At 34.8% G+C, this 24711-nt stretch overlaps 2 protein-coding genes and 1 non-coding gene across 9 annotated transcripts; 2 read left to right on the forward strand and 1 right to left on the reverse strand.

Annotated features, from left to right (window-relative positions):
* Positions 1-1260: 1260 nt before the first annotated feature.
* Positions 1261-9963, reverse strand: TPS5 (trehalose phosphatase/synthase 5). 7 transcript variants are annotated; one of them, XM_088877468.1, is made up of 6 exons: positions 9465-9961; positions 9224-9338; positions 8759-8840; positions 6758-8689; positions 5632-5905; positions 1261-1770 (listed from the first exon to the last, which is right to left on the reverse strand). In XM_088877468.1, the coding sequence occupies exons 4-6, from the start codon at positions 8569-8571 to the stop codon at positions 1444-1446; spliced, it is 2415 nt and encodes an 804-aa protein (XP_088733594.1). In that variant the 5' UTR covers positions 8572-8689; positions 8759-8840; positions 9224-9338; positions 9465-9961; the 3' UTR covers positions 1261-1443. The 7 variants fall into 7 exon arrangements, with proteins under 7 accessions (XP_088733594.1, XP_088733593.1, XP_011070303.1 ...); XM_088877467.1 differs by having other exon boundaries at positions 9102-9338; XM_011072001.3 differs by having other exon boundaries at positions 6758-8840; positions 9465-9963.
* A 5101-nt stretch (positions 9964-15064) lies between these two features.
* Positions 15065-15136, forward strand: TRNAW-CCA (transfer RNA tryptophan (anticodon CCA)). Its single transcript has one exon. It is a non-coding gene; the product is annotated as a tRNA-Trp (tRNA).
* Positions 15137-19088: 3952 nt separating this feature from the next.
* Positions 19089-24711, forward strand: LOC105155995 (heat shock factor protein HSF8). The gene is made up of 2 exons (XM_011072005.3): positions 19089-19716; positions 23252-24711. Exons 1-2 carry the CDS (start codon positions 19435-19437, stop codon positions 24533-24535), a joined length of 1566 nt encoding a protein of 521 aa, XP_011070307.3. The 5' UTR covers positions 19089-19434; the 3' UTR covers positions 24536-24711.

A 24711-nucleotide genomic window follows, 5' to 3' on the forward strand; every position in this document is an offset into this window, starting at 1 on the left:
AACGATCATAGTTCAAATGACAAAATCTAACTAACACCCCCCATCACCCTCACAAGGAGCGGTTTCTATGGTACGTTGTTGAAAATATTAAATTGTGTACACTGACATTTTATTCTATTATACTGGAGACGACTAAAAAAATCATATGATGTGCCCAATAATTACACCTCAAATCCCCAAACATTTTAGTCTATCTTACTATAAAGGTGTTTACTTTACACGATAAGTGATTTAATCGATTCTATATTCTTTAAAATATTACTTTACACGATCATTTATTTAATTAATTTTTTATTTATCATCTGACTTATTTTAATATATCAAGTGATCTAATTAGTTCTTATTTATATCTGTATTAGGGAATTTCTCAACATTAAATATTTTCAAATGTCATGATATTTTTTAGTCATTTCATGTAATATTATAGGGGTATTTTAATCTAGTTAGTGTATTATATTAAGAATATAATACACAAAAAAAATTGATATGGGTAAATACGTGTAATGAAAAAATAAATTAATAGGAATAAATATGAAAAGTAATTAATAAATATATTTTATTTTTAAATAAAAAATATTACAAATTAATTTAGTCGAATAAAAAAAAGAAAGAAAGAAAGAAATATATATCCATGGAAGTGCTGGTTCCGTAAAAATACTAGGTGAAACGTGCGCCGTTGGATCTTTTCCATCGCTGCGATACATCCGTCCAAAGGTCCTTGTTCAGAACGACGCTCCAGCCACTTAATGGAATTGGGCATTGGGCCTTCTCCCATTGAGACAACCAAATCATCATTGTGCCTCCAGATTGTGCCCTAGATCCGACGACTATCTTTAAACTGGCTTCCCTCCAACATCGTGCGGCCTAGATTCTTACTGAGTATTCGTTGCATTATCTTGACAGTATTTAGTATGAAATTTTGGTCTGTTGAGCCTCGACTCTGGGTTTTGAATGATTTACATACATCTCAAAATCTTTTAAAATTTACAACAGTTAGAGCACCACATTTCACCAAAAGCTACAACTGAGTAACAATAATGCATCTCAAATCTTTAAAAGTTTCAACAGTCGAAGCACTGTGTTTCGACGTGGTTTCCACAAATTCTAACAAAAAATTACATGAAAAAAGCTTTAACTCACTAATGATGTTTTCTGGAAGGAGAAAACGAATGCTTCTATGTAATTTGAAAGGTTGGCGTTGCTCGTAACACTACAACTCTAGTACTTCAGGTCGTACATGGAATGATAACTAACAGCAAGTTAAGAACACAACATATTAGCTAGTTATGCAACGGGACAAAGAGTTAACAGAAGATCGAACCAGAAGTTTTGGATTCTTTGGGGGATACCGCCAACACAACCAAAAACTAAGTGCTAGATCACAAAGAATACTACTACAAATACCCAATTTGCATTGGAAGGAGTAAAATACAATGATGTTTTTCATACTTTGTCGATGAGTACGCGTTGTGGAGAAAAGGAAACACTTTTAGCAGACTGCTCAGAAGCATCAGCCAGGCCTTGAAACATTCTCAATATCTCAGAGATATCCTCCAAGTAGTACTTAGCCTTGCTGGGCTTCTGTCCGACCGTGCAAGCAAACACTTCAGCAACTGGGGAAAGAGAACCGTCGTCTTTTGCACTCATTATCACCTCAAACATATCCTCATCAGATCGGTCGTCCCCTATGCAAAGCACGAAATCGGGAAGTACTTCTTTCTTTCGCATCATTGCTAGAAGTCTTTCCGCCACCAGCCCCTTGTTGACCCCCTGGTGGAGAGAAAATACAGTCGATGATGTAAACAACACCAGAATCAAGAAAAACTCCCACCACGCTCATGTTTCAGTTGGAGAAAGAGACTCATTATATGTTTAGGCTTGGGCAAATATAGAATGACTTAATTTCATTATAAACACATTGTATTTATATGTCATGACTAGGAAAACACATAATGATAAACTTAATCAGAATTCAGAAAGGAAAAAGAAAAAACAGAACATAATTAAGCTCAGTCAATGTCATGAAGTCGTCTACGCGCAGCAGCGCAAGATTTCCACAAATAGTCAAGCAGTCAAGCGGCAATCTTTTATGGACATAATTATAGGTAAACATAGATCAGGATAATAACTAAGTTGGGATAAAATGTTTCCTCAGATATACTTGAGAGTGAGAACATTAACTCAAGAATACTCATAGTTGTCAAAAGCTCATGGCAGATGCTGCTGCACTATGCAACATTCTAAAGTCAAAAGGAAAGGTCAGAATGGTGTAGTTTGTTGATATTAATAAACATAATCAATTTGATTCGTTCTGTGGCAACACTAAGATATTATAATATGTCCGAAATGTCTTAGAGAAGGGAACCGTAAAATAATGAGACCCCAGAATACTGTGGAGTTCAAATAAAAGTTCAGGCAAAGAAAAAAAAACAAGAGATATGGACTCTGAAACAACTATGACAGAACATGGAGAAATTCCCCGTGAATTTGCATGGACATCCGATATTGACAGCTGCGGTGCTTTTGTGCTCACCAAGCATAACATGTTCTTATAGGGCATTACATCAGCCAATGCCCTCAGAACTCTTAACGTACACCATACTTGTGACAACCTATTCTCCTCTTCGAATGTTCACTTGGGCAGCGTCACCAGGCGCAACCAATCAATTGACTTGTCCTTGTGAACTAGTAGATGAAAGGCTCATCTTAGTAGACTCATGTCCCTTGCCTGAGTGCTGCATATGGTTCATTCTGCCCATTCTTCAGTAGAGTAACCATTGCTTCCTGAGTATAAATTCCTCTACTGTATACTAGTATCCCATCATTTTGTTTGCTCACCTGAGCAACATCGTCCTTTACATTGTTGAAACCATCCAACAGACACCTTGCATCACTTTTAGACTTCCAAACTCTTGTTTCAAAGGTAAAGTAAACACGGAAACATTGAAAAAATTGATGTGGACGCCTATAAATGAAGGTGGAAAATAACTCTCATCTCTATAAATGATACGATCCCATCACAAAGGGGCCAATCTTAATTGTATGCATATACTTTCGTATGACCCTAGGTTCGCCATGCTTCCTTCAACTCCATAGTATATTATGAAGACAATGGTGGGAATTAGTCCATTTAGGTATAACCTCTAGCCTCAGTTTAGGACATGCCATCAGAATAGCACAAAATTAGATCCGTAGCAATAGAATAGGAATTTTCCTCAGGTATGATTGTTGCCTAGCTTATATTTCATAGCTTAGATCCCGAGTCCATGATTTTCCAGATGCAAGGCTAATAGGGTTGTCAGTTATGGAGCCAAGTCTATGATTTCTGTTACCCTTACAACTAGAGACAATTAAGTTTGAGCAGAACTTAAGCGTTCAAACTTCATGGATGTATGATCTTCCATGGGTTCAGGGCAGCACTCTCACCTATATTATCTATATCTTTAAATGGTGGCCCTAAAGCATGATAAGGTCAATTACAATCATGTCAAATGAAAAACAAACAAAAACGGAAATAACAAGCTCAGAAATGATTCCACCATTAGCTACTTGAGGACTACTAAGGCCAACAATCTTCAATTCCCAAACATAGTTCTTTCTTCTTGTTTGGTCTGCTATAACGGCTCATTGTAACCTTTTATATGCAGTTACAAGAAATCATTCCTCGGTTTATAGTTAAAAGATATTACACAGAAAAGAAAAGCAAGTTGATTGCATTGGTCAATAAATTATACTCTTAATTTCTTATCACCCTATTTTCAAGCTGTATCTTACTAAGAAAAAGCATGTATCAGCAATGTAGTCTCTTCTCTATTTTATGTTCTGAATGTCTCTACCACCGCTGTTCAGCAGTATGGTTCAAGATGATCAGTGCTTATGTACAGAACGCAGTCTAATTATGATTTATTACAAACATAGGGATCTGGAGTACAAGCTCATTAAGAAGAGTTTTACTAGCATGCTTTACAGAATTTATCTTGTTGTACACTGGTCACATTTAAAATACATCATTTCCACATGTGATGAAGTGACACTTTCCCTACACAACATCACGCGAGAGCTGTATTTGTATCTTTTCCTCAGTGGTGAAGATCTGTCTGTTTTTTTTCCCTCTCCCCTTTTTTTATGAATAAAGATGAACCTAGAGACCTCTTGTTCACGACGAATTTTTGTCTTTCTACTAGATCTTTATCTTTATGTTTATTGCCTTTTCGTTTATAAATATGATACTTTTTAGGGTTTCTCAAATTTGATAGGTTCTTGTTCGATTAGTCAAAGAACACTTATAATGTTTCCGTTTTCCGATTTTAATTGATCATCTTCACTGATAAAGAAAATAATATGATATAATATTACTCAGTATAGTGTTAAAATATCGCAAAATAATATCATAAAAACAAAATACTAAAATAATATAAATATAATATAATACTACAATATCATATAGTATAATATAATATTATAGATTTGGGACAATATAAATATAATATACTAATGTTGTTGTGTGTGCCAGGATTCAACAGAAAAGTGACAAGCACAGTTAAAGAGGGGGGGGAAGCCAGAGATGTGAACTTGACACTGGAGTCAAGAGTAGCTCTTGACTCTTGGTCAAATAACATATAGGGAATCCAGGACAACAACAGAACCAGAGAGGTAAACTTGACATTTCAGTCACAAAGTAACTGTTGATCATGGCGGTCAACTAACAAGACAAGATTTCCATGACAACAGTCAAAACATTAGGAAAGGTCATTGCTTAACTGCCAAATCATAGAGGAGGTGGAATTCATATAAGCCTTACAAATGAGCATTGTTGGCCTATCAGTCGCTAAAGCAACCGAAGCTCCTAGCAATGTGTTTCATCAGATGTCCCACTTGATATAGCAAAGGCAGAAACAAAAAGCAAATTAAGAGGGTGTTTGGCTGAGCGCTAAGTGCCTAAAAACATCTTATAAGATGTTTGATGTTTGAGAGCTTATAAGCTCTTGAAAACTGTTGGGCAAAATTTCCTTTTTAAGATCTTATAAGATCGTAAAATAAGATTGTTTTGGATTTTATAAGCTCTCTTGGAAAAAGTTAACTTCACCCAACTTTTGTTAAAACATGTTAAAAGCTCTTTAATCTTAGACAAAAACACACTCACAATTTTGTTAATATTTTACTTTTACCCTTCGTATAATTCCCTTCATATAATTGACGTTTTCCCCTCCAAATCAAAATTATCTATTTATATGATTTTAAATTCTAATAGTTTGATGGCCTTTTTGTCATTATTGCAGTATGAAGAGCTTATCATGACAAATACTTTAATATCTTATAAGCTGTGACATCCTATTTATACAAATACTTTAAGAGCTTATTTCTAAAATAAGATTTAACATCTTTAAGCTCTCAAGACATTTTATAAGATGTAGGAGTGTATAAGATGTTTGAATTAAGCTTAGCCAAACACCCTCTAACTGTATGGAGGGTATACAGAAATAAATTAACCTGATTAAAGATTCCTGCCCATGAATATAACTAGCGGTAATTGCAATCAGTGAGGTTGATAGCATGCAACTACGTGCCACCTTCCAGTCTAACATGCTAGTAATTGATCGAAGTAAGATGAAAATGAAGCTCGTGGCTAACCTGAGGCTTTACTTCTACAATGTGTTGCCCGCTCTTGACTGAAACAGGTTCATTTGCCAGAACACTTTCAAGGTGATCATGAAGCTCCTTAGCCTGACAAGACCCAAAATCTGGATCTGCAAGTTGGTAATTCCAGACAAGTGCGCTCTCTTTGGTTTCTATGAAAGAACCATCAGTTGTTTCTGTATATAACTGCATTACAGGTTCTGCAATCTGTTTCCAGTAAAAATCTTGACAAACAAAACATGTTTCCCAGTCTGAACTGTTTTGTGGCCTGAAATATGAAATGGATTGCACTAGCAAGGTTGATAAGGTAACAAAGGAAGTCAATGGATAAAATCTTTTCAAACTCAGAAACCACTCTTATATTTTGAATAATAGCACTGACATCCACAGCCAAAAATTGCTCTTTCTCCAGTTGACAGCTTAAGAAAATAGGAAAAAATGATTGTGGACCTTTTACCGCAATGTATAAAAGCTTCTGAATTCGTGTGTTTTCTCACCTTCTACTATATCTTCTATTCTTTTATCTATTCATTATACGTATGCACACACAAGAGAAGTTCAAACACAGAAGTTCCCAAGGAACTTTTTTAGGTGAAGTAGTTCTAGCAGAAGCAAAAGGCACGAGGGTCAGTTAGTAGAGAAACAATTAAATCCTAATCCAACCACAAAAATACTTGTTGCTATTCTGATGTAAAACAACATCGCTATGAATCTATTGGCCGCACCTGAACATGGATTTCCTAGTTAATTACAAGCAACTATTCAGCTCAAATTACCCATTTTATTCAAAGAACAGCCCATCTAAAGCTAGTATAGACCATCCATGCAAAAGGCATAAGCACTAGAAGCCAGCAAGGGTTCGATGCTAGTTTACGATCTATAAGTACTTTATTTATCTAAAGGTTTCCTTGTTCATTTAACATGTAGCTATTGAAGATAAGCTCTATTCAGATTGAATGTCATTCTTCACACTGTTCGTAATTTTGACGTGATTGCATGGCAAAGCACGCTTACACTGCCAAAAGGAATTTATTGTTTTATCTGTTTCTGTTTTTCTTTTGTAAAGGAGTACGCAAATGATAAAGTAACTCCTATGCTACCGAATTGAAGAATATTTTACCTCAGAAAATATCCATGCTCCGCCCCAATGGCCAGATTCTCACAGGAAGTAAACCATCGCGTCAAGATCTCCTTATTCTTCCCACTTACAACGAAGACAACATTTTTGGGGTCTCTGCACAGTTTATTTAAGATCCCAATAGCCTCCGCAGTTGGACTCATATCAGCGGCGCTCTGGGATGTCATTGTACCATCATAATCCAAAAGAATTGCACGGTTCTTCGTCCTTCTATATGCAGAGACAATGTGTTCTACCGACAGTTTCCTGAAACTTGGATCCAAGGCAATAACACGAAATCCTAAACCAAACCCAATACCCCAGCATCTCCTCCTTATGTGCTCCCTACATGCTCTTTCCAGATCTAGCAGAAAGCTGTGGGCCCAGTAAGCAACATCATGGCTGCTGACATACTTGTAGTGCTTCTCATGCCGCATTTGTTTCTCTGCCTCAGGAACCATCATAGCAGAATCCATAGCTTCAGCAACAGCATCAGTGTTCCAAGGGTTAACCCTAATTGCACCACTAAGTGATGGAGAACACCCGATAAATTCAGAAACCACCAACATGCTCTTCTTTGGTGCTGATGGGTTTAAGTCTAATGTTTCATCTAGCTTATCAGTTCCTTGTCTACATACAATGTACTCGTAAGGTATTAAATTCATTCCATCTCTCACTGCAGTGACAAGACAACACTCTGCAATTACATAGTATGCAATGCGCTCATAGAAGTGAAGCGAGGTATCAATCAAAACTACTGGCTCATATCCTGGTTTTCCAAAGACATGGTTAATTCTTGCAACAGTTGCATAAGTTTCTGACTGAACCTCCTGTACATCTTTCCCTCGGCCTCTGGCAGGATTAGCAATCTGAACAAGAACAACTTTACCTCTTTTATCAGGGTGGTGAGTAAGCAATTGCTCAAATGCCAGAAGTTTCAAGCTTATTCCTTTGAAAATATCCATGTCATCAACCCCAAGCAAAACGGTCTTACCCTGAAATTTATCCCGTAATTGCGCCACCTTGGTCTCTGTCTCTGGAAGATCCAGCACAGAGCGAAGCTGGCCCATATGAATCCCAACTGGAAGGATTTTAATGCTGACAGTACGACCATAGTATTCAAGCCCTATATAACCACGTTTAGATTGATATGATACCCCCAACATTCTACTACAACAAGAAAGGAAATGTCTTGCATAATCAAATGTATGGAAGCCAATCAGGTCAGAGTTCAAAAGTGCCCGTAGAAGTTCAACCCTTACAGGTAGAGTCCGATATATCTCTGATGATGGGAAAGGACTATGGAGGAAAAACCCAAGTTTCACCCTATTAAACCTCTTTCTTAGAAATGTTGGTAGTACCATCAAATGGTAATCATGAACCCACACAAAGTCATCATCTGGAGTGATGACTTCCATTACTTTATCTGCGAAAATTTTGTTCACCGAAACATAAGCTTGCCATAGGGAACGGTCAAATCTGCCACCAAGATCAGGAGATAGAGGAAGCATATAGTGAAACAAAGGCCACAAGTGCTGTTTGCAAAAACCATGGTAGAATTTACTGAAGAGCTCCGATGGAATGAAAGCAGGGACACACTTGAAAGTTTCAAGCAATGTTTGAGCTACATCTTCTTGCTCACTAACATCAATTTCTTCTTTGAGACAACCGACATATATTACCTCCACATCTTCTCCAAGTCCATCTTTCAGTTGCAAAAGAAGAGAGTCCTCATCCCAACTAAAGTCCCAGCCTTTATCACCATCTGATTCCCTCCTATGCGCACGAAGTGGGAGTTGATTTCCAACAATAATCATACGCTCTTGGGAAATGGATGAGGGAGCATCAGAGCCACCGTTACTTCTGTTTTCATCATCTAGATCAGATAACACCCCAGCTACAGTTGCGACTCGGGGGAACTTCTTCCCCCCACGGCTGAAAGTAGGAGAACCACCAGATGTGAGATCCAATAAGTTGGAATAAGACCTCGAAACCATGACTTACACAGTATGTATTCAGGCTAACTATGAGCTGTAATTGGAAGAAGATCACGTCCACCCTAGATAACTGTTGAGACAATTGAGCTCTACGAACAAAGCCAGATACAGAAAGTGAGGGAGAGATATTCTTCCACAGAAAATACAAGAAAATAGAAATATTGGCAATCATGACATGTGATAATAAACTCCTTCCCTGAAAGAACAAAGACTTTTAACTGACATTTTGCAACTGAACAAGCAAGTACAATACGTACATAATGCAAAATCAACTAAATGAAAAGGAAAATTAGTGAAGCTCAAGATCACCAAATTCTACATGCTGAATGGTAGGGAAAGAATTTACATACCACATTACCCCACTCAGAAAAATCACTTGAGCTAAAGTTAAACATGATCCCAACAAAAATCAAGAACAAGCGGTAAGAAGAACATCTGATAAGAGGGAAACACACTGAAGCACAAACTCAACTCATCTTCCAGCAATAAAGACAGGTTTAGAATGTGAAGAATCGCAACTAGTCCAGTAAAGGGTACACGGTGCTAGCTCTCAGTCGGCAGCAACAGCATTCAAAAAGCACCAATTACTGTTCCAAGTGGTTTCATAAAGTGGCAATAATATAAAAAGAGACAAAACAATACAAAAGCAACCCACAAAGTGTTGCTACAAATTAGTATGTAATAACCAATTACGGAGGTGAACAAGCTCTTACCTTTCAAGAAAGTGGCCTTAAAATCACCAAAGATTCCCACTAAAAATATCCCAGATCAGATTCCCATCTCCAAGCACTTATAATGGCATCAAGAGAAGATTTTTATTTTATTCACCCTCTCCCTCTTCTCTATTTGTTCAAGAGAACACTCATCCCCACAAATCTTGAAAACACATTACACCAAACCACCACATCCTTGAAACATGATGTCTGTACAGAGAGCCCAGATTCTCTTCCTCCTATTAAGAAGCAAGAACAAAGAGCTGAGAGAATGGTACAGTGAGCGGCCCTGTGATGAAAGCAAGAGAGAAAAACAGTGAGCTGCAAATTCTCTTGTCTTCTAGTGTTGTTTTAACTATGGTTAAGGTTGTTTCCACTATTCTTTTAACCCAACAAGGTTAATCTACCAAACTCAAAACTGGGCTAGCGCTTCAGTTCAAGCGATGCCACAGAGCGCGTCCCACGCATTCGCGCATCAAAGGACGCATGATCGCATTATACAATATGATAATGCGCCTTTGAGCCAATGAGAAGATGAAAAGTGTGTAAGCAGCCACCTTTTATGTAATAAAGTATCGCTGTGCTCCTTGTTTAGACCAACAGAATATATAGAGTGCACACAGGACCAATATGTCCTTTTCCTTTATTTAATGTAATAAAAAAAATAATTATATTTTATCATTTGAATTATAATTATTTTTATATTTTAAATTTTTTTATATTAATTTATCATCTCAACTTTATAAAATTTTATATATTTTTTTAATTATAATTGTTTTTCAAACCAAACTTTTTATTTAAAAAGAACCACATGTAGTGCACATATGATATTTAAAAATGATGTGATTTCAATATTTTGCACATATACACCGTACGCGAAAATCAACCAAATAATAATTTTGAATTGTATTACACCAATCATATGGTGATATATTGAAACTGAAGTAATCATTTCATTTTCATAAAAGTTATTAGCTGGCAGTTTTATTTTCCTTTTAATAAAAATTATAGGTTTGGACATACGATACTGTCATAATTAAACATTTTGGCGTAGTATTGATTTATGTATTAGGTGTCGATTCAACATTGTACAAGATGTACTATATAGTACGTTGATGAGTAATATGATTATTCATGTAATATATTAGTTTTTGTCTTTCGAACTATACTCGTCTTACAAGTTGCTATGGAATTTTTTTTAAATCAAATTACTATATTAATTTTACGAAATTTACACTTTCTTATATTATTTTTTTTTCTGTCTGAAAAATATCATATGTAAAAAATATCACATCTGCACTATATGTGATGCTTTTTTTTACAAGTAAAATTGATTAAAAAATAGTTATAAATGACAAATTGCAAAGTTTTGTAAAGTTGAAATGATAAGTTGATGCAAGAAAAAGTTAGATGCCATAAAAATGATTATAGTTCAAATGACGAAATTTAATTAATTCTGGGATTTGTGTGGAACTGCACAGTACCAAGGGTCATAATTGTCACAAAAATTCGTCTCAAAATCTTGATGAAAAATATTTTTAGCCATGGCAAATATTTTTACCATGGCTTTGAGTCATGGCAAATAATCCCTTTTTGGTGAAAAATTTATGAATTTGTATCGATTTTATTTAACTGTGGTCAACTAAAATTATTTACTACAGTTTTTAGTCTATTGTTATTAAAATTGAAGTCAATAATTATTTTTTTCTTAGTAAAATATGATGTGTTAGTTCATATATATTTTTATTTACACAATATATTTTAAAATATAAAATATTATTTATTATACGCACGCATTGACAACGTGCCACGACGACTAGTTTTTTTTATAATTCAAGTCCTTTAAATCTATCAATATGTCAATGCTTGCTTTGACCTAAAGTGATTGACAATTAAATTATGATGATTAAATACACTATGCTCCCTTGATTACATAGGCCTCCCACAATTATTTTATGCAACAAAACACCCCATAAAACTTGGGTTCTCCATAGAGAAAAGACAAGAGAGTTGGTCCAAGAAATGAAATTATATAAGATTGTCCCCTGATTCCAGAGTAATTATTACATAGCAAAAAAACACACTAGAAAACTATGGTCCCTCTTCACAAAATTGTTAGTTGAGAAAAAATTGTATTAGCATTTTAATTGTAAATTGCAACTTTGTCAAACCTAAACACATGAATATCCATTATTTGGTTGTTTTCCTCAGGCAAAAGGTTACATCAAGAAATTATTTGCATGATAATTAAGTTATGCCGTGAGACAATAAGGATCAGAATTCAACGAGAGTGTTTTTCCACATCTTATTGGATTCTATAGGATTCCATATAAACTAATCAGTTGGTTTGTCTTGGATACGGATGTGAGCAAAAAGGTTGCTTGTTTCAACAAGTTCAACTTGAAATTTTTGGGCTTGAGTTTCTACAAGTCTTGAAGAGGAAATCTGTAAAAAAAAAAAAAAAGACATTAGCACTTCGACGTGTAATTATGAATGAAGAAAGTAATAATGAGTAACAAAATAAGAATAAGTGTGCTTGAGTAATAGAGCTTTTTTCATGTGCGAGTGTCAAGAAGACGTTAATCTTTATCAAGAATTACCAAGAAGAAAGGAGCTATTTATAGCCACCTCACTTACCCAAATATAAGAGTCCAACCTTCTTTGGACTCTGGAGAGTGATTGTCTCTAGGTATGGAATCACCCCTGCCTCGGGGATCACTACCAGTAAGCCAAGACTCCCTAGCAAAGGGGCTCGACTCTTCTTCCAGATTAGGCATCTGCTCTTTGGGGTGATGGTTAAGATAAGCTAACTGAACCCCCTAAATCTCCAAACATCCCCTATGGCAGTGGGTAAAATCTAGAGATGGTAATTGGACTCGGTAGAACCTGCTCACACCCATTCCTAATGGGGCGGGTTTAAGTCCAAAAAATTAAAGGCGGGGCAGGTAGTAGGTCCTAAGAATTGGGACCTAGTCGGGTCTGGAGCAGGGAACCCACTTCAGTATAATTGTTATATATATACATATTATTTTACTTTATCTTGATAGAATAGCACTAACAAAATATAATTTTTTTATTTGTTTATTATTAGGTACTTGTTCAACAATTAACGAATTGAAAAATTGTCCTACAATACGATTATAAATGAGAACGATTATAAATGCATAACATCAATGGAATTCTTTTTCTATTATACGTGTGTAATTAAGGTGAAACCGGTCATGGTACTAAGAGAAAGTTCATACTAAATCTGTGATGACCGGTAATATTTGAGATTATAAATATGATTTTTTTTTTTTTTTTTACGCACACACTTGATACACTCACGCACCAATTCATGTACAAGTTCCATGTAATTTTGAAATACAGTCTTGTCAAGCACAACTTAGCCATTTGATAACAACTCTTGTGCTAGAAATACTATGTATATGTGGCCTCAACATCGATGTAAGAACGTCATCGACCAATGCAAACCCAAGTAAAAAATATCGTGAAACCTTTTAGTATGGAGATCCTCATATATGTCCAGGATCAAAGCAAATAAATAATACTTGGTCTATTGGAGTGGCTCAGTTCGCGTGATTCCCTAAATTTGGAGTACCAACAATTCAAGGAGAAATTTGATGCTACTTGTCATAGATTTCGTTTACTTTTTTGTTTTTGCAGATCATTTCCTATGTAACAATCACCATCCTAATATATATCATATTGACCCGAGAAATAGAACACGTATTTGAAAAGTGTTATTTTATAATGCACGGATACTTCAAAAAAATATTCGATACAGTGTTAGATATACGTTAGACACGGACACATCATTCATATGTTCAAAAATATAAAATAATAAAAAAAAGAACATGGCGTCGGACACGCCTGATGGCGTATATCCGACATGTTTTGGACTTTTCCTACAATTACAAAAAGTTTTGGGTTGTTTTTTAAAAAATTGAGCTTAATGATAATAAAGAAAAAAAGAGAATTAATTCACTCCTCTCAAACTAAAAGATTTGGGATGAAATTACTGAAAACTCAAGAGATGATCATGATGATTTACCTAAATTGAATATTAAAACTTTTTCATTGCGTACTTCTTAAGATAGACTGGTTATGTATATTTTTGAAGTCATATTTTGTTAAAAATATAGATGTAAAAACATGCTTATTTTATCTTGATATTTTTTATATTGCATATTTTAATTTTATGAGAAATTGAGAATATATATAATAAATATATTATATTTATATAATCATATTAGTACCGTGTCGTAATTTTTTTATATTTTTTATATTGTTGTATCCATATCCATGCATCATAATTGCTACAACATATATGATGTTTCACCCCGTGCACACTGAAGTTGGGTATTCATAGGGCAGGACTATAATCAATGTGCGTTGCTTCTTAGATTTTTAGTGTATGTTTTCCAACTTGAGACCATTTCTCGGGAAAAATATTACGTACATTTGAGGGAAAAAAGATAAATTTTGAAAATAAATTAGGACAAAAAACATAGCGATTTATCTATTCTCTCACAAAAATTGAAACATATCCTTCTTATATTTCTACAAGTTGAAGCCAAGTAAAAGCAACACAAAAAATCATGTCTTCCACAATCGAATCAAGTAGGCCAAATGAAATACTGATATGCAACTATTGGAAAAAGAGTCAATTTTTCCTCCAACAAAAAATACTTAACAGCAACGTGCTAGGCACGTGACCTACATTGTTAAATTATAAATGAAAAGGTGTATAAGAACTAAAAGTGCTAACTTTTATACGTTATAGGACTAAAAGTGTTAATCCCGTAATAATGAGATCAAAAGTAATATGAACCTAACTTATAGGACTAAAAATACTAATTCCCTATCGATAGCATATCGGAGTCGTCTTTGATTAAATTTTGCAATTCTTTGTATTGCTCTAAGTTTTTGTATTTTGTAAGGAAAATAAGTATTAAATAAAATATTTAGAAAAAAAAAAAACAAAAGAAAAGAAAGGGGAAAAACTTAGACACATGGTCATATATAGTGCAGTCCAGGACCATACAACTTCTCACAGCAGTTTAATAAAATTTTCCTTAAATTTGCTGTGATTGTTTAATTTTTAAAAACATGTCAAACACATCTTGCTCTTGAATAAATTAAGGGTAAATTATAACTATATTTCCTGAAATTTGACATAATTATGAATATTTCATTATTATTTAAATAATTATAAATTTTTTTAAATTAAAAATAATTATGTAGTCCCTAAATGGTGAAGTGGACATTACTATTTTACCTTACTAAAATTTTTAAAAAAGTATAAAAATATTTGAGAATGGGTATAATAAATAATCTGTATGAAATAATAGTTCATAAAATATTTTAGAATATTATAAAATATATATAATTATAATTTATAATTCAAAAGGCATTTTATTCAGTTCACCATAAAAATATGGCTGAAAATCAAATGGAATATGCTCGTTATTAGAGGGGTGTTAAAATTAGGAGTACTTATAATTGTTTAAATAATGATGAGTTATTTATAATTATACTAAATCTCTGGAGAATTTACCAATAATTTTATAGTTAGAACAAAGAGTGGTCTTTCAAAGGGATCCGTGGCGCAATGGTAGCGCGTCTGACTCCAGATCAGAAGGTTGCGTGTTCGATTCACGTCGGGTTCAATTCCCTGATTCAATCATCCCAATTTCTTTTCTCATTTTTTTTATCTGTACGGTGATCAATCAAGAATGTATCTTCTGTATATCAGAAAAAGATGCATAACTACCACTTAATCAGTTAATTAGTAGTTAAAATCTTGCGACCTTCCCTGAAATGAAGCTCTAAATCACGGGTTTAATGCAATTTACCTTCTTGTGATATTGCAAATAAGTATATTATCTTCTTATGAAAATAAAAAAAATTAGCAATTTACCCCCTATGAATTGCTTCATTTTAAAAAAAATAGGAGGGGTGAATCGCTGTATTTTAACCAACGCAGGAAGATAAATTATTAGTAATTTTTTATAAAATAATTATTTATTCATTTATAATATCACAAGGAATTCTTGCATTGTTTCCTCTAAACCACACATATTTATATGGTTAAACCAATTCGCCCTCATCTAATTATCTAAATTGAGTCTGGGGATAACACGAGTACAGAACCCAGAGAGCTACGAGGTTTTCAAATGTATATTTTGATTGGACCTGCTGCTACAATAAAAAATTATAAAAAAAGGTATCCCAATTTCGAGTAGGGATGGGGCTCCAGAAAATTAGAGGAAGAAGATGAAGATTTCTTTGAATTTTGTTCTCTATTTCTTTCATTCTACTTTTTTTTTTAAATTCGATATAATTACGATTATTCTCTTGTTATTTGAGAAATTGTCAATACCCCTAGCGAAATTATTAATCTTTGGATAGAGGTTTGAAATTGTCCACTTTGCCGTTGTTGTATATTTTTTTTAAAAAAAGAAAAAAAGAGACGGGGTGGATAGAAAAATTAAAAAAATTGTAAAAAGATTGTCCACGTAATCTATAATTTTTTTTTTCAAAATATTCTAAAGAATAAGTAAAATTTTAATTTATAGTCCATAATAGCATTTTAGTCAATTCACCACAAAAAATAACTAAAGGCCTACCGAAAAGTAATGGATTGAGCTAGTTGTTTCAAGACCATTAAAATCAAGAGGGTATTAATGATTTTTCAAATAAAGAATTTATAATCGTTGTAAATTTCAGAGGAGCTTGTGTAATTTACCTTAGTTTTTATATTTGAATTTCATAAAGAAATTACTTTTTGGGTACGATAAAATCCACCAACAATAATTTCAAATTATGTTGTTGTTCGGTAGTTTGGTTGTTAGCTTAGCTGCTCATACAACTGATGGATGCCCACATTGTACGTGATCTTGCCGTTTACTTTTTTATGTGAACTTGGACACGAGATTAAATATGGCGAATTTTTCTAATTTTGAGATTATTTTGAAAATTCCGTAAAGAAAACGATTAAATATGCCGAATTTTTTCAATTTAAGTATAATTTTAAAATTATCATAAAATAGAGGACGAAAAATATCCAACTTTCTATCTTATAAAAGTGTAATTTCCCCATGAAACATCATTTTTTAACTAAAAGCTGAAATGCCGATTATTTTCATATAAAATTTTATACCTTGCAGTATAGAAGAACTAACAACTGAAATACATTCGATATGTAATAAAATAAAAAGAAAAGAAAAATATAATGAATAACTTATGAAAAAGTAATAAAATTAATAATGAATTATTAATTAATTAAAAAAGATGATTATTTATAAAATAAATAATAATTGTAGTTAGGGGCATTTTAGACAGCCCATACTTTACCGATCATAGTAATTATTTCAGAGGCCGCTCTCCTTAACAAACAATATAGATACGACGAGACTATTGTTGTCTCGTGTCCTCATAGACTAGAATTTTTTGTTGTTTTCATTTCATTTAATTAGTTAAAGTAGAATTTTATTCATTTTCATTTTAATATTTTTATTCAACTATATTCATTTTGTTAATCTTAATAAACAATTCAAGTTACAATTTTCTCAAATAAAAGAAAGATTAGATAGTAATTAATATTTACTAATTCTGTTATTTTCTTATATATGCTTTATGCAATTGTATCAACCAAAATGGAAGCAGGGTAGCAATCCCATATACCCATCACTGGGATTATGACTGTATCATGTGTGTCGATCAAGATCCTTATAACTAACTTAACATCATAAAAAATCAAGTTTAATAACGTGAGAATCACCACACGTTTCAAATGTACGTGTAGCCTTACCAAAAGTCTTACAAAAAATTCAAATTTATGGCATTATTCGACTTTAAGCACTAAATCAAAAAATGATTAACGATATAAGTTAGCTTATAGTAAAATAATAATTAATTAATAATTATTTATATAAAAAACAAATAGATATCAGACATGAATGCCCCCAAAAAGATGGTCCCAAATAGTATTTAACACATATCCAATATGAATGTGACACGAATGTACTTAGAGTTTGTATCGAATACAATTATATGCTAGATTTTGGAGCCTAGATTCTTGTCACGATTTTCTTTAGCTTGGGGCCAAATCTAAGGTAAAATAACTATAATAGGGAATCCATATTAATTTATTTATTTTTGTGAGGTAAATTTTATTTAAAGTAAAAATTAAAAATAATCTTAGCAAGCAGCTATGGTTCTTGCTTGATATGCTAAAAGGACGTATGTTTTTCTCGTGCCATAGGTGATAAAATAGTGAAGCTAAATATCGCTCAGAATGAGCGGTAACAAGATATTTTTCGTATCACTGTTTGACAATTTGATCTATCTCTTAACTTCTACCAAATATCTTAAGGAATACCAACAATTGGAAAGATTGGGAGTGAGTTTCGTCGCACTGTTCCTCATAAAGACAACAAAGTCGTGTAGTCTGTTGCAACCATGGTTTGTCAAGCGTACTCAACCTCTCCAGAATCCCCAACCAAAGAGTAAAAATATTGCGAGGAATGTTAAAAGGCTCACAATAACTCCAATTGAGGTGTGTGTATCTATGTTTCTCTCTCTCTCTCTCTCTCTCTCTCTCTCTCTCTCTTATATCTCCATTCTTCTTCTAAAGAGTTGTATCTCTTTTCGTCCTTCTCAAGAACTTGAAATTGATTCTAGCTTCTTTTTTTAGAAGCCTAGAACACTTGCTACTTCATAGAAGTGTTGTTCCAGTTCCACTCTCTGCGACGACGTGGCGTACATGTATGCACCAACTATTTCCTTAGCTCTCGAGTTCCACAGCCATGAGGTGATCATCAGTTCAACACTTTTCCATTTTTCCAAGTTCTTCGAACTAGCAGTAGGTTTAGGAAAGCTGCCATCAATGAAACTAAGTTTCATTTTGGAACCAAGCGAGACATATACCGCTCTGCTCTTCGCAAGGAAATTTGTCCGGTCCAAAGGCATAGATGACAACACCAAGCCGGGATGGTCAGAAGGATGTCGATAAAGATACTCCTTTCTCCAACTCAACTATGTCTTGATCGGTCGCATTGCTGAAAATAAAATAAACTTTACAAACACCAACATTTTTCAATATGCAGATGCAAAATTGTATACAAAAACCTTTAGATAGAAGGCTCTGATACCATGTTGAAACAATATCAGTTCAATATACAAACTCCACTGCCAAAGTTACAGAACAAAAAGCAAGGATGATGTAACTAATGGAAAAAAAAATATAAAGACCGTAATAGCCACGTAAAGCACGTGCCGTTTTCGCCAAAATTTCTAATAGAAAGATGCCATTAGACCAAAAGTGTTATACTTTCAAAGTTACGAGGCTAAAAGTTATAATTCCGTAACCATTGAAATAAAAAATAACAAGCTCTCAAGTTAAGAAACATAAAATGTTATTTTTTCGTTTATTAGCCTTAAAAACTATAAACCTTTTCTTTTTTAATACTTTTTATAAAACCAATTTAAAAAAATATGCAAAATAAAAAAGAAAAGTCAAACTGAAAATGCAAAATACTCTAGAAAATGACATTAATAAAAGAAAAACCAATAAATGTTTGCTCACAGAAAAGAGGGAAGGAAATATTATACTAAGTAGTGGCGATGTTGTCATTTTCCGCAAACACACACAGAAATTGGTGTGTGTGCGTTCGCCCCCCTTTTTGAAGCCACCCTTCTCTTCCCCGTGACCGTACAATCACTCGCTCTCTATTTTCTCAGACAAAAAGTTTCAAGCAACACCAATTTCTTTTTTGTAGGATTAGATTTCACACACAATTTCCCAATTTCTCTCCCCAATCCTAGCTTCTCTTTTTTCTAACTCCTATAACAGAAACCCTAGTTCATAGGAAAATTATTGTCATATCCTTCATCTGATAGTATGTAAAAAAAAATCCTTCGATGATCTGTGGTGTTTTGTGATTTAGAGTAGTATATTATTGATATGGAAGCGGCGTCTACTTCTTCTAGTGTTACCAAGGGCGGAGGCGACGGGGGAGGCGGCGCGCCGCCGCCCGCGCCAATGCCGGCGGCGAATGCTCCGCCGCCTTTCCTGGTGAAGACGTACGACATGGTGGACGACCCCAGCACGGACAAGATAGTATCTTGGAGCCCCACCAATAATAGCTTCGTCGTGTGGGACTCTGCGGAGTTCGCCAGAGACTTACTGCCTAAGTACTTCAAGCACAATAATTTCTCCAGCTTTGTTCGCCAACTTAATACTTATGTATGTTCTCTTGTCTTGTCCCTCGCTCTATTACTAGTGTTACTTATTTTCCGTTTTTTCTTTGGTCGAGTTCTGTTTATCTTTTGGTGTTCTGTTCGGTGATGTTAAGTGTGAATAATTGGTATTTGGCCTGCTAGATTGTAATTTTTTTTAGTTTGGTTAGGTGATATTTGATAGCCAACGTTTCTGGATGTTGCCCCCCTGCCTTTTGTTAGTTTTATGGCGTTCTTTTAAAGCATAACCTAGTTCTTCTCTTGGAGCTTTTGCCCGTGATGGATAAAGTTGATGAAGTATTATTTCACCTGTAACTGGCCGATGCAGTTGGCAGATATCAGTTACAATTTTGGATGGTATTTATTGATTCTATAGTCAGTAATTTATGGTAGTGTATGGGTATCCAGAAATGTGAGGGAGTATTGGTGTACTGGGAAAGTTTGAAAATGATAGATAAGAGTGTCATGTGAGTCTTAATTAGCCCTGAAGATTTGAGGTGCAATCATAAGTGCTTGGAGGTCCACTGTGATTTCTAGTTCTGTAGATTCTAACTGAATTTGGAATTATGTTGCGATACTTATCTAAATGTCAAAGGTTGAGTGGTCAATCAGGATAGGTATTAAGCTTGGAATACTATGAGGGGGATATTTGAAGGTGGTATGGATTATTATCCTTTTCACTGGTTGATGGCAATTCTTAGTTATGGACCCATGGTAGGCATGATAGCTTTCACTACCAGGGTACTATTATTTATAGGGAATACGAATGTTGGTTCAATTTCAGTTTAATTTTCTCTTTGTCCACTTGTGAGATATTGACTGCTGGAATGGACTAAGTGCATTTTTTTGGTTTCTGTTGATATCTTGTTCTTTGCTTCGTTTGATGCAGGTTAGAATCAGTTAGAACAATTTTTGCTATGTTTCCAGAACAAGGTTTCTTTCTGAAGCAAACTCTAGGTTGGTCAACTTGATTTAGAAGACTGGTGGAAGCTGAAACTGCTAAGAAATTTTTGTGTTGTGAAATGATAGAAAGCACTAAATATGCACATAGACAACTTCATCTTGTTAGTTTTTTTATGGAGAAGTTCATCATATTTTATCATGAAAGAAAATTGTGTGGAGTCTTGAGACTTGAAGAAATCTCTCTTCTTAAGTTTGGATTCTTTGGAATAGAAAAAGTAGATATTACAGCTAAATAAAAAGGTCCCCAGAGTTTATTGTTATGTGGTAGTGCTTGTTTGCCAATTAGGGGAAACGAAGATGCTTGTGAGAAGGTTATTCTTCACTCTTTAGACAAACAAGGTAAGTGCAGCGGGATTTCTCAGCTGTGGTTGAGAAAAAGTTGCGAGAACTTATCAATCCATGATGAGAAGGCCTTCCATCATGACAGCCATACAGCATATTTGGCGGATGCTTAGGGTTGGAACTGGATTTCAACTCCATAGGGTCCACTATTTGACGAAGAAGTGAAGCTCAGTTTCTAAACTCTCCATTTGGTGCCTGAATAGTAATAGGATTAGGAAATTGGATCTCTATTTTACTACAGGACCTTCCTAAAATTTGTAGTTCTAAGTTATTCTATAAAAATGGGATAAGAATTTTAAATATCTTTCTCCAGATTTGGCTTAGTGCCTGAAGTTACTTATATAATCTTATAAGTTTGTACATCTTATAAGATATCTTTTAAATTTGTAAGAAGTTAGACCTTATTTTGAAAGTAAGCTACTGAAGTGGTTGGATCACTCCTGACAAACTAATAATTAATTTGGAAAAAAAATGAATTAACTTGTTAAGATTTTTAAAAGAAGTTGGAAGCTCTTTACTTTTATTAAAAGAGTTTATAAGGTCCTAATATCTTATTTTTTAGATCTTATAAGTTCATTTACTAAAAAAATTACCAAATATTTATAATATCTTTTTAAGTTTTAAAACACCTTATAAGACACTTTAAAAAGCTTATACCCAATCATCCTTTTTCCTATCTCTTCTAATCTGACTTACTACTGTCGAGGGAATTTCAATGGTTTAACCAAATTCTTCCTTAACCCAAGTCTCAGTTTATACGACATCCATTCATTTGAAATGGACCTTAAATTGCAAAATTCTTGTAATCTCATCAAATCATATCATGCCAAATATTGTTAATACTTTTGTTCTTATTATTCAGTTTTTATGTTCACTGGTCAAAGAAGGCACCGTGACCTTCAAAAACAGAAGTATTTATGTAGGCTGCATCCTTCATATCACCACAAAAATACAAAAAACAGAAATACTGAAGTTCGAGAGATTGGAAATAGTGAAACCGTAAACTCAGCTGTTATCTGGACTGGAGTTTGCCTTTCCTTTTTGAGTTTTGCAGAAGGAATCTGAATGTATTTCAAGATTTATTTCTCTCAAACTCCTATAAAATAAGAAAAGAACATTGTTCCAAAGGCATAGCTGGCAGCAAGATGCATATGTATATATGTATGGCGATAACAAATTTTCATACTCCTAGTTGTCTACTGAACCGACTTCCATTCTGGCATGGCTTCTGTATTGACAGGATATTTTCAGTTGATCAAATGTGTTTATACTTGCCCAATTGAATCATGCTATTTGTTCTTCAACAGAATTAAATTTGATCACCTTATATAGACTTCAAAGAAATTGCAAAAAGTGCAGAGAGCCAATGCTTATGTTTGGATATATTGAAGAGGTTTTGCTTTATGCTTAAAATGTAGATCTGTTCTCATGTGTAAGTTAATAATCAGGTGCAAATTACTTTGTATTCCACTCCAGTTGGATTGCCATTTTTAAACTCTTTTTACTACACTCCCAGTGCTCAGTTTGTAGAAGTGATCCAAAGAAACTTTTGAGGATTATCATTCTGAAACAGTCTTGAAGACAGAGCTTTAGGTGACGCTGACTGTGAACAATGAACTGCATTAACTCTGATCTTTATGCAAAATAATTTGGTTGAGGGGCTGATATAATTGTATTGATCAATGTGGCCCTATAGTTTAGAAGGCATTGAAGAAAGATTCTTTTGTCATTGACTTCTGCAAGCTTGATCCTAGAGAAGAGAATCCATGTCATGATGGGCAATTGGCAGATGATCACTTGCCATTTGCAACTAAGTTCATAAGAAATATGCCAAAGGATGTGAATGTGTTGATCAACTCTCGTAACTGACAGGTTGATGCAATTCTATTTTGCTGTTCCCTTTTGTGGCTGAAGAATCTGTCCTTACCTTTGGACTGCTTGCTGCATAATGAGCAAAAGATATTGTTGAAGAATTGAACTTTTGAGATATGCTGGACATTTTCTGTGAGGTTATTGTAAATTTGTTTCGAGTATCTTGATTAGGTGTACTCATCTTTCACACTATGGAATAATAGTCTTAGCGCTATTCTGGCAAGGACAACGCAGCATTTGCATTGAATTTGATTTTGCTTATATGAACGTCCTATTTATTGTATATCTGTTGTTTCATTGATGCAATATAGTAGTTAGTTTTTCTGGCAATTGTCTTTTACTTTATGGTACTGCGTGGGAAACAGGGCTTTAGAAAGGTTGATCCAGACCGCTGGGAGTTTGCAAATGAGGGATTCTTAAGAGGACAAAAACATCTGCTTAAAAGTATCAGTCGTCGGAAACCTGCACATGGACAACCTCAGCACCAGCAGCAACCAAATGGACAGAGTTCTGCAGTTGGAGCATGTGTGGAGGTTGGGAAATTTGGGCTCGAAGAGGAAGTTGAGAGGCTTAAAAGGGATAAGAATGTGCTGATGCAGGAGCTTGTCAGGTTAAGGCAGCAGCAACAATCCACTGATGGTCAGTTACAAGCAATGGTTCAACGTCTTCAGGGTATGGAACAGCGTCAACAGCAGATGATGTCCTTCCTGGCAAAGGCTGTCAATAGCCCTGGGTTTCTTGCACAATTTATGCAACAGCCAAGTGATGGCAGCAGACGCATATCTGAAGCCAACAAAAAGCGGAGACTTAAGCAAGATGGTGTTTCTGATGATGATTCTGTCACCCCCTCTGACGGTCAGATTGTCAAATACCAACCTCTAATGAATGAGGCAGCAAAAGCAATGCTCAGGCAGATAATGAAATTAGACTCTTCTCCTAGGCTAGAGAACTTTGAGAATGCATCTGATAATTTCTTGATTGGTGATGGTTCATCATCATCGAATGCCCTGGACCATGGCAATTCCTCGAACCGTGTGTCAGGAGTGACTCTTCAAGAGGTAACACCAACATCTGCCCCTTCATTCGTCCCATCAGGTTCAGCTATTACAGGTTGCACTTCTGCAGCTATTTGTGACATCCAATCACCATCCATTGGAGCAGCACCTGCTGAAAGCGTGTCTAATCAGTTTCCAGGTGGCAGCCCTCTGCTCGGAGCTCAAGCAGTACCTCCCATTACCCTTCCACCTACAGATGCTATAATACCCGAGCTCTCTCAAATGGTGCCTGAAAGCAACGTTGATATCATCGGATCCGAAACAGAGACTGGCATTTTCATGGATCCTTCGTCATTGGCAGGGGACAAAATCCCACTTGAAATAGGTGGATTTTCTCCCGACCCACAGATGGAATGGGACAGCACCTTGCTGGATGAGATACCAGAACTTCCTGGAGTTGGTGACCCCTTCTGGGAGAAGTTCCTTCAAAGCCCACCTCCAGTTGAGGCTGAGATGGACTCAACTGTAACAGATGATCTTCCTGAGGGAAATGAAACGAAGGCAACGCTGGAGAATGGGTGGGATAAGTCTCAGCACATGGCAAAGCTAACAGAGCAGATGGAGCTTCTTTCATCAGACGCCAAGAAAGTTTGATTTGTCTAATTAACCTACGTGTATCACAATCTGAACTTATTTCCAGGCATAAAATCTGAGAATTTCGTGGCCATAATGGCCTATTAACTTGGGTATTTTAAAAGTTAATGTGGTTATGGTCTTATGTACTGTATTCTTTGCACATATTAAGTATATCTTTTTACAACTTCTTTGAA

Source organism: Sesamum indicum, linkage group LG2, assembly GCF_026168435.1.
Source record: "Sesamum indicum cultivar Baizhima isolate 11 linkage group LG2, ASM2616843v1, whole genome shotgun sequence".
Lineage (NCBI taxonomy): Eukaryota > Viridiplantae > Streptophyta > Magnoliopsida > Lamiales > Pedaliaceae > Sesamum > Sesamum indicum.